Source organism: Loxodonta africana, chromosome 10, assembly GCF_030014295.1.
Source record: "Loxodonta africana isolate mLoxAfr1 chromosome 10, mLoxAfr1.hap2, whole genome shotgun sequence".
Taxonomy (NCBI): domain Eukaryota; kingdom Metazoa; phylum Chordata; class Mammalia; order Proboscidea; family Elephantidae; genus Loxodonta; species Loxodonta africana.
Genome location: NC_087351.1, coordinates 13,203,285 through 13,216,730, shown reverse-complemented (window position 1 = coordinate 13,216,730; position 13,446 = coordinate 13,203,285). Strand labels below are relative to the sequence as shown.

At 42.3% G+C, this 13,446-nt stretch overlaps 1 protein-coding gene across 4 annotated transcripts in view; it reads left to right on the top strand.

The window, feature by feature from the left end:
* Positions 1-10,331, top strand: part of GANC (glucosidase alpha, neutral C) — a 69,431-nt gene extending 59,100 nt beyond the window's left edge. For 2 of the 4 annotated variants that reach the window (XM_023558712.2, XM_023558711.2), the window contains exons 17-21: positions 503-577; positions 3,267-3,380; positions 4,555-4,667; positions 5,208-5,311; positions 5,955-10,331. In XM_023558712.2, the coding sequence (XP_023414480.2) occupies positions 503-577; positions 3,267-3,380; positions 4,555-4,667; positions 5,208-5,311; positions 5,955-6,064 (516 nt within the window). In that variant the 3' untranslated portion in view covers positions 6,065-10,331. The remainder of the gene's footprint in view (positions 1-502; positions 578-3,266; positions 3,381-4,554; positions 4,668-5,207; positions 5,312-5,954) is intronic. The other 2 variants (XM_003418758.4, XM_010598369.3) reach the window with 2 other exon arrangements.
* Positions 10,332-13,446: the final 3,115 nt, after the last annotated feature.

Here is a 13,446-nt window from a genome sequence, read left to right as displayed (position 1 = left end):
GGAGTTTCCGGTTGCCTTTCTCCCAGGAGATCTGTTTCCTTTTCTCCTGTCTCATTTGTAAATTTATTTGCTTGCAATATGCTTTTCTTCTTTCTTGTTTTTTTTTTTTTTGCCTCAAATTTTCCATCATCTCTTCTTCTGCTAGAAGCATTACGTTTTTGTAAGCCATCTGTTATGAGGGCAGGAACTGTGTCTTTTACTCATGTATAACCAGCACCCAGTACAGTGCCTGGCACATAAGAGGTTCTTCAGTAGGTAATTTTTGGATGGATGAATGGATGGACAAATGAATGGTCTTCTAGTCAAATTAATAAGTCACAGTACTTAGTTGGTCTTTTGGGATCTTGGCGTATATTCTTCCTGACCTCCATCCAAGATATATAATACTAATTTCAGCTTTTTGGTTATTAGGAATCCAGGTAAGTGGATGTTTTACTGCATAGTGAAATTGGAAGCAGAGCTGCTCATACATTCTTTTTCGTTGGGGTTTGCTCCATATTAGGTCTGGTATGACTCTAAGACATTTGCCCATTGGGAAGGAGCACGCACTGTGAAGATCCCAGTAGCCTTGGACACTGTAAGTTATTTTTACCTGTTGCACCCCTGTAGAAAGAGCCAAGAATGTTAGTGTTCTGCATAGTAACACATACATGTAGAGACAGAAAATAGATTAGTGGTTGCCTAGGGCTAGGGCAGAGGCAGGGCTTGCGGGGAAATGAGGAATGGCTCCTGATGGGTACAGGGTTTCTTTTTGGGATGATAAAAATATTTTAATATTGATGTGATAATGGCTGCATAACTGTAAATATACTAAAAGCCATTTAATCAGACACTTAAAATCGGTGAATTGTATGGCATGAGGATGATAGGCACTGTTTAAAAATATGAAAAAAAGATAACATATTCTCAGATTTCACAATATGGAACATTAGGGGAACACACACACCTCTTCCCCATATGTTACGTTTGTATGTCTAAGAAAAATAATAACACTGAAAACAAAGAGAAAACATGGTGGTCACCACGCCTGCCATACAGACGGTCCTTCTGGAGGACCATGTCCGAGACTGGGAGCGTTCAGTTGTAACCCTGACCTCTGGGCCCAGGAGCACGTTCTCAGTTCTGATGTTGGAATCAAAGTGGCCCATCCAGACTGACAGAGTTTCTACAGGAAACTTCCTCCCGCGGCACCGTCACGAGCGCAGCCTTAAGTAGTGAGAAGATAAATAAATAGGTACTGGTGTTTTTTTAAATCAGCAGCAGCAATTTTGAAACCCGTTATAAAGAAAACTATTTCAGATGTCAACTTTCAAATCTAGAAGAGACTTTAACAGTCGTCTACTCCAATCCTCCACACCTTCAGGTGAAGAAACTGAGGTTCGGGAAAGTTACACTACTTGTCACTGTTAGACTGTGACAGAACTAGGACAACACCCAGGTGACTGGACTCGCACTGCAGAGCCCATTCCACTCTAACTGACAGCCTCCTTCTTTGAAAAGGAAGAAGAAGAAAAAGAGAGAAAGATTAGCCAGGGTGAGAGGGAGGTGGGGAAAAGATGTGCTTTATGCCGCTGCGAGTCAAGTAGAGGGTGGACACCTTAACTACTCAGCCCTCACTCCCAACTTCATTGATGCTTGTACTCAACTCGCTGCCTGTACTGCCAAAGTCCAAGCTCTGATATGATGCAGGCAGCTTCTTTATAGGTTATTGTCTGGGATTTGAAAAACCTACATGGCTTTCCCTGCCAGGAATGCCATTCCAGAAGACCCACAGGTATGGGCCATGCCTGAAAAAGCAATTGAGGTCAAGTCGGTTCTGACTCATGGCGATCCCATGTGTTACAGAGTAGAACAGCTCCACAGAGTTTTCTTGGCTGTAATCTTTGCAGGATCAGATTGCCAGGCCTTTCTTCCATAGCACCACTGGGTGGGTTTGAACTGCCATCCTTTAGGTGAGTAGTCAAGTGCAAGCTGTTCGCATCATACAGCAACCTTCTGGGTTGTGCCTACAGCCTGGCCCTTGGTGGCTTCTATAACAGAAGCAGTTTCACATATTTACCCTTAGAATTGAGTAATCATTCTGGTGATCCAGAGACGCAAGGAATAAAAAGGGCCATGGGCTGCAGTGAGTAAGAACAAGAGTCATCTCCCCAAACCGAGAAGCCACCATCTTTTATAAACTCACACCCACAGATCTGGGCCCATTTACACAGAAAAATTCACTCTTCAGCAAAGCCCTAGAAATAATCACGTTTATTAAATTGAGTAGGAAAATGACAAAATCCAAAATGAGAAAGGCCACTTACAGGATGGGCAGGATAGTTTGTCACCTAAAAGAAAAAACCATAGAGACAGATTGTATTAATTTCCTGTGGCTCCCATAACAAATTACCACCAACTGGGTAAAAAAAAAAAAATTTATTCTTTTGGGTGGTTTAAGGCAATAGAAGTTTGTTCTCAGTTCTGGAGCCTGGAAGTACAAACCCTGCAGGCTGCGCTGTGCTCCCTCTGGGGACTCAAGAGACTCATTGTCTGTCTCTCCCAACATCTGGTGGCCCTAGGCATTCCTTGGCCTGTGGCTGCAGGACTCCAGTTTCTGCCTTTGTCTTCACATGGACTTCACTTCCCTGCATCAGTCTTCTGTTTGTGATAAGGATACTTGTCATTGGATGTAGGGCCCCCTGAGTAATTGGGGCCCTGGTAGTGCAGTGGTTAAGGGCTTGGCTTAAGAGCTCAGCTGCTGACCAAAAGATTGGCAGTTTGAATCAATCAGCCACTCCTTGGAACCCTATGGGGGCAGTTCTACTCTATCCTATAGGGTTGTTATGAGTAAGAATCGACTTGATGGCAGTGGGTTTGGTTTTTTGGTTTGGAGTAATGCAAGATGATCTTATTTCGAGATCCTTAATCACATCTGCAAAACCCCTTTTTCCAAATAAGGTCACTTCCACAGGTTTCAAGGGTTAGGATATAGAGGGCTACCATTCAACCTACTATCTAAGTGTAGATAATAAATAGATGAAAAGTAGAACGTTTCCCTAATAATTAAATAGTCCAGCCATTTTTAGTGTTTGAAGTCTTTATCTTTTAATGTTAAGGTCGTCATATTGGGAAATGCCATCTCTGTGCCCACAGATTTATTTTGACCTTGAGTCTGTACTTGTAAAGATATGAGTGTGAGTCTTGTGCTAGTAAACATTTTTAAATTCTACTTTGAAGCCTCCTTATGTGGCTCCTCCTTCCCTGAGAGTGCTGTTCTGTTACAGGTCCCAGTGTTTCAGCGAGGTGGAAGTGTGGTACCGGTAAAGGCAACAATAGGAAAATCCACAGGCTGGATGACTGAGTCCCCCTATGGACTCCGGGTAGCTCTAAGCTCTAAGGTATTTGGAAAATCCGTTACCTTTGTACAGCTCATTTATTATTCCTCTGTCTCTTGATAGTGGAGCCTTTTGCATGTGTGATACCAGGTAAAGGTGATGACCCCCACGTACAAGATAGGTACTTCAGACACTTAGCTAGTTCTGAATCATTGTCTAGTTTGCCTGACAATGGCTTGTTCTTAAGGGAACTCAGATCTGGGAATGCTAAAAGTGCCCTTCTGGGGTGCCGCGACCCTTGGTGCTCTGCAGCCTAGCTTTGATTACTGCAGGACTGAAAGCTCGTTGGGCCAGAGGCAGCCTGGCCACCCTGAAACCCAGTCTCCTGTAAATGGGTGCCTGTACCTCCGCCACATTTCAGGGACACCATAGCCATGCAGTGACTTCTATCCTCATTAGGTGACTCCAACAACTAAAATTTCTCCGGGTGAGGCCTGGGAGGATCCATAACTGATCTGTTCTTTCGAGAAAATCTTTTGAGCCAAGTGAAGCCTATAGCTGGCTCCTCTCCTAGTCCTTAACTATTTGCCCAAATATAGTAGAGGGCCAACACACACACAGATTCTTACCCTTATGCAAATATTATAAAACACTCACGTAAGCTGCAGCTTTCTTTTCCATCTGTTTTACACTAGGCCTGTCTTCTTGGGCCAAACTATGGGCCTTAGACTCATGAGAGGCCACAGAATCAATGCAAGAGACTAGAGCGCCATGGCACATCAAGCATTGTCATACGGAGCGCTGTGACTTTTTTGACATGTAAGAGGAGTTTTCCTACTAAAGAAAGGAGGAGCCAGACACTGTTCTCTAAATGGAAGGTTTTCTGGAGATAGTTGATTTCATTCATTATATACTGATTTTTTTTCTTTAAACTTCAGTTTCTTGACCTTGTAGTCACATTCCGGGACACCACCTCTGCCACTAACCGTACTTCACAGTTTAAATCTCTTTCAACAAGGCCTACCTCTTTGTATTCCTCTTGTGTAAACTCTCTATTCATGTTGTATCACTGTTAGTCAGGAGAGATTGAGTATTCGGTGTATATATTGGTATGACTACTTTGTACAGCTTGAATATTAAGCTTTTGTTGAACATAATTTTTCACCAATGTTCTTATTCTGTTGTTTCCTAGAAAGCTAATATATAAGCACATTCTCTACCTGTGATCACTCTCCAGGGTTCCGCAGTTGGGGAGTTGTATCTTGACGATGGACATTCCTTCCAGTACTTCCACCAGAACCGGTACCTGCACAGGAGGTTTTCATTCTGTTCAGGTGTTTTGATCAACAGGTAATGACAACGAAAGAAGCCGTGAGTTTTCTTCAATAAATTCTGCTATCCTCTTTGCATCTTCAAATGCACAGCTGATGTTTTAGGGTACTGTTCAAAGAAAGGAACGGTGAAGGCTACTCATGGGGCATTTTTCAATCATTCCACCATGAATGCCCCTTCTTTATTGTCTCCATCTTCCATTCTCCTTCTCTTTGTAAAAAATAAAGAAGGACTCAGTTTAAGCTTCCATTAATTCCATCCATTCAACAATTCATTAAGTATCCAGTTTCTTACCATTTGATTGCGATGCCCCGGTCACAATGGTCTTTCAGTGAGTTCTCTCCAAATAGCTTGTTAAAGGAGGATTGGTTTGGCCAGTGGTAGCTGGTCCTTGGCACATAAAGTCATCTCTTCATCCCAGCAAACATGATGCCTATATAGTCCACACCCACAGAGGGACAGGTGAGAGGGGAACTCACAAGGCTGGGCTTGTGACCCAGTGACCAATCCAAACCCCCATTCCGCTCCTCCGCCTAATACCATGTGTGTCTATTCCAGCTGTGCCGATGAGAGGGGTCGTTATCCCAGCGAGTGTGTGGTGGAGCAGATCTTGATCCTAGGCCTCAGGAAGCAGCCATCTTCTGTGACCACCCACTCATCTGGTAAGGAATCAGGCCATTCTTCACCTCATCTTTTGTTCTTGTAAACATAGAAGCATCTCCAGTGAAGAGATGATTCGTCCCAAAGCTGTTGCCGTGTGCTCTGCTCAGGCCCAGCTGACGCTGACGCGTGCTTTCTGGTTGGAGTCAGGAGTACCAGTCTCTAGTGGGCGAGGTCATCCTGCCTCTCTTCAGGGATTGGTCATTCTGTTCATTGGGAGCCATAAATAATGTTCTAAGTGCCATTATTTGGGGCTTGAAATAGTATTTTAGCATTTCTGATTTTTTTTTTTTTTCCTGGACTGTAGATATCTGAAGCCCTGGAAAATCTTATCCACGTTTATGGAATTTGTAAAAGGATATAGGATGGGATTTATATCCTTTCTTACCTTCTGAATTTCTGGGACAGATCACTTTGTTCTTTACAGTTTTTTTTTTAAACCGTTCTTGGCACTCACAACAATGAAGTGTTCCATGTTTAAAAAAGTATTGGAAATCCATGGGTAAAAGTGCTATTAATTTAGATTCTCCTAAGTAAGATATTGGGCTCTATGGTGGGATCAGAAAACGTTTCAGATTCAAAGAAAATTATTTTCCTTCCTAGATATTCATCAAAATTTCCCTCTTTCATTGTCTTGATATTTAGATGGGAAAGATCAGCCTGTGGCTTTTACATACAGTGCCAAAACGTCCTCGCTGAGCCTGGAGAAGCTCTTGCTGAAGGTCGGCGCTGACTGGGAGGTCCACATCAGATGACAAGGCAATGCCTGGTGATGAGCGCAGAGAGCGGCCTGCCCCTTTCAACCCTCTCCTTGGCCTTTCTTGAGATTCGTACTGCACTCTAATCAACTTCCCTGGCTCAGAACAATCCTTCCTCAGTCACTGTGCAGTGCACTAATGAGCCATAGATTTCATATTCTTCCAATTTTACATTTTTAGGTGCACTAATAAAAACTTTTTGTGTCAAACACCACCTCTTCTGGACAGACATAGCCCTGAGACATTTACGGAGCTCACGAATCTTCCATTGCTTCCTGGGGTGTGGCTTGTTTTATGTGGGATGTGGGCCAAGGCTACCTAGTGTGACCCATATGGCGGACTTGCCCCAGGCCGTGCAGCAGAGTCCATCTGGCTACAGCAGCTGCATGGCTCCAAACCTGTCACCAAGTGGCCAGCAGCCCTCTAGGACCCCCCTCCCCACCACACCCAGTTATGTTTCACTCACTTAGACGGGCAAGGTGCTCTTTCCAGCGTGTACCACGTACGCAGCAGCACGGGCTGTCATTCTCCCCTGGAGCTTAACTCAGGAGCACAGAGCGCTCTTCCCTGCCCGCTGTCCAGGCTCAAAAGTACAGATTAACCACAAAAAAAAAAAAAAAAAAAATTTTTTTTTTGGTCTTCATTGTTTTTGTTAAATACTGTGTACTAGCCAAAGGGTGTTTATAACATGAGAACAGGAGCAAGCTGTAACAAACAATGGTAACACAGATACCCTGTCCTTACCGCCAGACTTCAGAACTGGAATACAAGGCAGGGACAAGGGGATGGAAGGAGATATTTGCCTTGTGAACAGAATTTAAGGGGCGCCCAAAAATGCAGTAATCAAAATAAATAATATCATTGCGATAGTTTTAAAAATCAAAACTAGTACAAAAAAATCCATGATGAACGAAATATCAAAATTTTAAATAAAGACAATCAATATTACCGATTTTCCCTTTTGCCTCAGGCTCCAGTGTGGCTGGGCATGGGGTAGACATTACCACATGCCAGGTTCAGTGTGTGGCTCCCTGCTGCCCACCCCAGCGTCTGTAAGGGCGGCCTCATATCCTCAGTACTGCTCCACGTGCACACGTTCTTGTCAGCCTTCCTCTTCCTCGCACTTCACCAGACCTCCTTCCACCTGTGCAGATCTCCCCAGCCTTCCGGGCCCAACTCAAAGCCATAAAGCCTTCCTAATTATCCTAACACCCCCACACCCCACTGCCAGTGATGTTGCCCTTCTCTGAAATCCTGCCCCACTTACAGTGCGTGCTCTGATGCTTAGCATTGTCGGGGATATTCCTTTAATGTTTCACGTATGTTGTCTTGTTTCCAGGCTAGATCGTGTGCTCCTTAAGAGCACGTTAGATTTGTCTTGCATCCACCAGCGCACCACTATTTGGCTCTCAGTAATTATTGACTGTGAGTAATTAACTGATGGATCTGATTGTTTAAAAAGTGAGAATTGAGTGGATTGTTTCTGATTTGCTTTTTTGACATAGGACTCTTCCTTCCAATCACGGTAAACATGCATTTCCCCATGGACGTATTTCATTCTATCAGTTGAGATATTTGAGCTTTGCACCAAATATAAGCTCACATGGACACATGGATTTTTTGCTCCTATTTCTGTAAGTTTTGCAATTAAGGAGAAAGGAAGCTCCCAAAAAGCGGAAGTCTTGTTTCCCAGATTCAAATTTCCCTTGCCAATATAAAATATGACTTAGCCTGAAAACTGACTGCCCTTACCTAATATAAATGATGGTTTTTAATAGCATAAAAACCTATCATTCAGATCAACATTTATTGCGTGCCTATCCTTCTGTTTAAAACATTTTTGAAGCAAAACAAGAATGAATAGAGTAAGCGTGTGAGGAACTGCTCTGTATTGACCATGTCTACCAGGAACGTTTGACTGGAGACACTGAATGAAGAGAAATAGAGTCTGAGTGTTTTCAACCATTCTCTGCTCTTGCTGCTTCTGACACCTCACCCTGTCCCCCTTCTGAAGCAGTACCAGGGTGTCATGTGCAGCCGGCGTGCCTACAGCTGCTCAGTTATCTTGTTGCAGCTAATTCTTGGTATGTTTCCTCAGGGAACTGGATTTTCCATGAGAATACAGAAAGAATCAGTTTAACAGGGATTCGGATAAAGCTGTAACGAGAATGCATAATGACCCAGCAATTCTACTTGGAGATTAAGATGCCAAAGAGCTGACAAACCACTTTAAAAACAAGAAAATGGGCCAAGGCAATCCACAAAAGAAATTCAAACAGGCAAAGTAAGCATAAGAAAAAATGTTTCAGCCTCATTGCCAATCAAAGAAATGATTTTTTTTTTTTTTTTTGCCTGATTGGCCAAGATTGAAAATAGTGCAAATGCCCAGTCCCGATGCTGGTATGGGCACGTACGCACTCTGTGCGTTATTGGTGGAATTCTAATAAGTACCATCTTTTGGGAAATTAGTTTGGCAATAGTATCAAAAATTTTGATTTGTATACTCTGACCCAGCAATTCTACTTCAGATAAACCAGATAAATGCTCAGAGCTACTAATTGCTATGTGGTTTATACTGTGGAAATTTGGAAATCAGCTAGATGTCCTTTAACAAGGGATTGGTTAAATAAATATAGCACTTTCAAGTCATGGAATACTATGCAACAATTAAGACAATTATATATATTAACAGAAATATGCTTTTGATAAAATGTTTATTGAGTGATCTTAGGTAAAAATTACAGTAAAACAAGTCCAACCTGAAGGGCACCCTATACTCTTCAAAACGTGAAGGTCCTGAAAACCCAGGCTGAGGAACTGCTTCAGACTGGAGGAGAATAAGGAGATAAGATAACAACTGTGGGATCCTGGGTTGGATTCTGGACCCCTAAAGGCCATTAATGGGACAGTTAGCAAAATTTGGATGTGATCTTCCAGTTTCATGGTTATTTTCCTAATTTTGAGAGTTGTACTATGTTTACATAGAAGAATTTCCTTGTTTTTTTTTTACTCTAAGTATTAAGGGGTAATGGGCCATCATATCTGCAACTTGCTCACACATGGTTCAGGAAAAAAACTGTGTGTGTGTGTGTGTGTAGAGAAAGAGAGAAGAGGCAAAATGTGGTTATTACTAGGTGCCATTGAGTCAGCTCCAACTCATAGCCACCCTATGTACAACAGAATGAAAAGCTGCCCAGCCCTGTGCCATTCTCTCAGTTGTTGCCATGTGTGAGCCCATCGTTGCGGCCACTGTGTCAGGCCATCTCATTGAGGGGCTTCCTCTTTTTTGCTGACCTTCCACTTTACCAAGCACGATGGCCTTTGCCAGGGACTGGTCCCCCCTGATAACATGTCTAAAGTACGAGAAACAGATCTCACGATCCTTGCTTCTAAGGAGCATTCTGGCAGTACTTCTTCCAAGACTTGTTCATTCTTCTGGCAGTCCATGGTATATTCGGTTTTCTTTGCCAGTTCCATAATTCAAAGGCATCAATCTTTGGTCTTCCTTATTCATTGTCCAGCTTTCTCATGCATATGACCCGATTGAAAATACTATGGCTTAAGTCGGGCTCACTTTAGTCCTCAAAGTGACAGCTTTGCTTTTTAACACTTTAAAGAGGTCTTTTGCAGCCGATTTGCTGAGAAGAGAGAGACAGAGACAGAGAGAGAATAGGCAAAATGTGGTGGAGTGTTACAATTGAGAAATCTGGGTGAAGGATATTCAGGAGCTCTTTATATTGTATTTTTGACTTTTCTGTAAGTTGGAACTATTTCAAAACAAAGTTTAAAAACAAAGGCGCTGGGCTATATCTTTCTAGTATCTAGTAAAACGTCTGTTTTCTATTGTAAAGGCTTATAAACTGTGGCATGTAAAACAGGAGTTAGATGAAATAAACGGAATTAATAGTTAACTCCAAGAAAATATTTTTATCAGCTCTTCTTCCCTGCCCCAGGGAACACAAATACCACACTCTGAGCAGCAGGCCAACAGCTCTGGCGCAACAGTACACACACTATGGTACCACTCACTGTGTTGCTTCATAGAGGTCTTGTCTGACCGCAGGAGCTGAGCAGAGAACCTGCAGGAGACTGTTGACACTAAGAAACATAATAGATTTTGTGTTTATAGCTAGCGTCTATTTAGGGCAGATGGCCAGTAGAGTAGCCAGGGAAAGTCCTTCATGTACATACAAGGCCATTTTGGTCACCTTCCTTCTCTCAGGCCTAAGTCATTTGTGGACATGCAGACCCAAGCTATAGTAGATCTGGAAAGGTCAGTCCCTGATGGAAGTGAACCCAGAATGTAGGTTACAGTTTGACTAGGTACCAAGACATTCCTGCCCCAAGGTGGGTGGTTTCATTTAAGATCAACCAACAGGACTAATTATGTTCCAGGGGTATGGTGCATTTCAGGACCTTGACTAAGTGAACTTCAAGGTCTTGGTCCCATGTGTCAACATGGTGAGGGCTAATCCCAGATAAGCAATTCTCCTGAAGGCTCCCCGGAGCAGAAAGCACAGCTTGTCATCATGAGTTTTCTGTAGCCCAGTTGCCTGGTAAACTAAAGCCATGGAGAAGATTACGGTTTTGGAGTTTGGTCTGTGTGTAGAATCCCTTCACTTTTTCTTATCCTTTTCAATATCATTTAGCTCATAACTGACTACCTGTTATAGATTGAATTGTGTCCCCCCCAAATATGTGTTATAAATCCTAATCTCCGTGCCTGAGGTTATAATCTCATTTGGGGATGGTTTGTCATTGTTATGTTAGTGAGGCAGGATTAGTATAGGGTGTGTCTTGATTCAGTTTCTTTTGAGATATAAAAGAGGTTAAACAAGCAAGAGAGCAAGCAGAGATAGGGGAAAGGAGATGCCAAGCCATATGAAGATTGCCAAGGAGAAGAAGCTCAAAAGAGACAAGGACCTTCTTCTAGAGCCGACAGAGAGAGAAAGCCTTCCCTTGAGCCAGCCCCCGAATGTGGACTTCCTAGCTTTCTAAACTGTGAGGAGATGAACTTCTGTTTGTTAAAGCCACCACTTTTGGTGTTTCTGTTATAGCACCACTAGATAACTAAGATGCCATCCTACCTAAAAACCTTCTGGGTAGTGGAATTTCTGTGGTAATCCCGAGCATTCCACTCTGTTCCTAAGGTTTCCATCTACCAAAACCTCTGAACGCACAGCAGAATTCTAGGGGACACTCTAGACTAAAGTAACTTCTCATCCCAGCGGGTAAAAAGCCATCAGCAGCTCCTCTGGAGAGATTACCGTATTACCCACAGACGATGGAGGCCGCAGAGCTACTGACTGAGTCTGGATCACTGTACTATGGTTATATAAGCTGCCATTCCAGGAGAAATAAAGGAGAGGAGACATTGGCACCTGATACCAGATCTGCCTGTCTTATGACCAGCGAGGGCAGCCAGAATTAGACAGCTGCTGCTTGGCAGTTGTTTCCAGCAGGGCTGATGGTGTTAGATTCCTCTTTGATCAGAAGTAAAGGAAGGGGAGCCCTGACTATTTATATGTGAGAATCCAGAGATCCCTAAGCAGAATTCTCACTAAGGGAGTCTTGGTATGCATTTACTTCCACACCGGAAATCAGGAGACCTGGGGTGTGGCTCGGCTCAGCAGTGAACTGAATGATCTTGGCCATGTCCTTTAGCCTCTCTGGGCCTTAGTTTCCTCATCTGTTAAATAAAAGAGATAATCTTTAAAATCGTGTGAGTCTTCTGTGACTTAGCTGTAAAAATACAGCAGATATCTCAAGTTTCCTCAGCTGTAAAATGGAATTAATCAAACCTGCAGGATCGTGCAGATTAAAAATGCTGAATGTGTATGAAAGGAGAAAAATCGTAACTTCATATGAGGAAACCTAGTAGACACCATCTTAACCGAGTGATCAATGTTAACAATGTCTGTAATAAAACATACATATCATATATGCTTTGATGAGAGGGGACATCATGTCTGTGGTGGTCTTCCCAAAATTCCACAACCTCAGTCCAATCATGATAAAACATCAAACCAACTCAAATTGATGGACATTCTACAAAACACCCAATAAGTATTCTTCAAAAGTGCCAAGGTCAAGAGAGACAAGGAAAGACTGTGGAACCCTCTCCTTCTTAGGAGACTAAGGGAACATGACAATTAAATGCGACATGGGATCCTGGGTTGGACCCTATAGATGAAAAAGGACGCTGGTGTATACATACAATGGAATACTACTCAGCCACTAGGAGAAATGAAGTCCTTTTGTTTTTTTAAATAATATTTTATTGTGTTTTTGGTAGGAGTTTACACAGCAAATTAGGTTCCCATTTAACAATTTCTACACAAATTATTCAGTGACATTGATTACATTTTTCACAAGGTATCAACATTTTTATTAATTCCATTCTGGTTGTCATATGAGTTTTCTTTTTTTTTCCTTCTAAATTTTATTTATTTTGTTGTTGAGAATATTCACAGCAAAACATACACCAATTCAATAGCTCCACATGTACCATTTAGTGACATTGATTACATTCTTCGAGTTGTACAACCATTCTCACCCTCCTTTTCTGAATTATTTTTCCTTCATTAACATAGATTCACTGCCCCCAAGGTTCCTGTCTAATCTTTTAAGTTGCTGTTGTCAGTTGGATCCCATATAGATAATTCTTAAAAGAGCATGATGTTCAAGGCAGACCTTTTTTACTAGTTAAGCTAAACTGTCGCTTGTTTTAAAGCAGACTTCAGGAAATACTTCTCCTACTGGCTGAGTAGTATTCTATTGTATGTAAGTGCCACATTTTGTATATCCATTCATCTGTTGATGGGCACTTAGGTTGTTTCCACATTTTGGCTCTTGTGAATAGTGCTGCAATGAACATTGTGTACACATCTCTTTTTGAGTCTCTGCTTTCAAGTCTTTTGGGTATATACCTAGGAGTAGAATTGCTGGGTGAGAAATGAAGTCTTGATACATGCTGCGATATGAGTGGAGCCGGAAGACATTACGCTGAGTGAAATAACACCATCACAGAAGGATAAATATTGTATGGTATCACTTATATAAAAAGACAAGAAAAGGCAAACGTATAGAGAACAAAATTTATTAGTGGTTACCAGGGATGGGAGGGAAGGAGAAAGGAAGGATTAATGGTGATGGAAATATCACATCAACTAAGCGTGGGGTTTCACAGTCAATTATTTTAATCGCTGTAAATAAGTTGTACACCTGTCAAAAGCGGAATTGGCAAAAGTTGTGTGATGGATATATTTACAACAGCAACAAAAATGAGAGTAGCTGCTGAGGCTGCTTACGTACTTCCTGCAATTTGTTTTCTTGGTTTGGAGGTTTAGGGTCATGGTTTCACGGGACATGCCACTTAA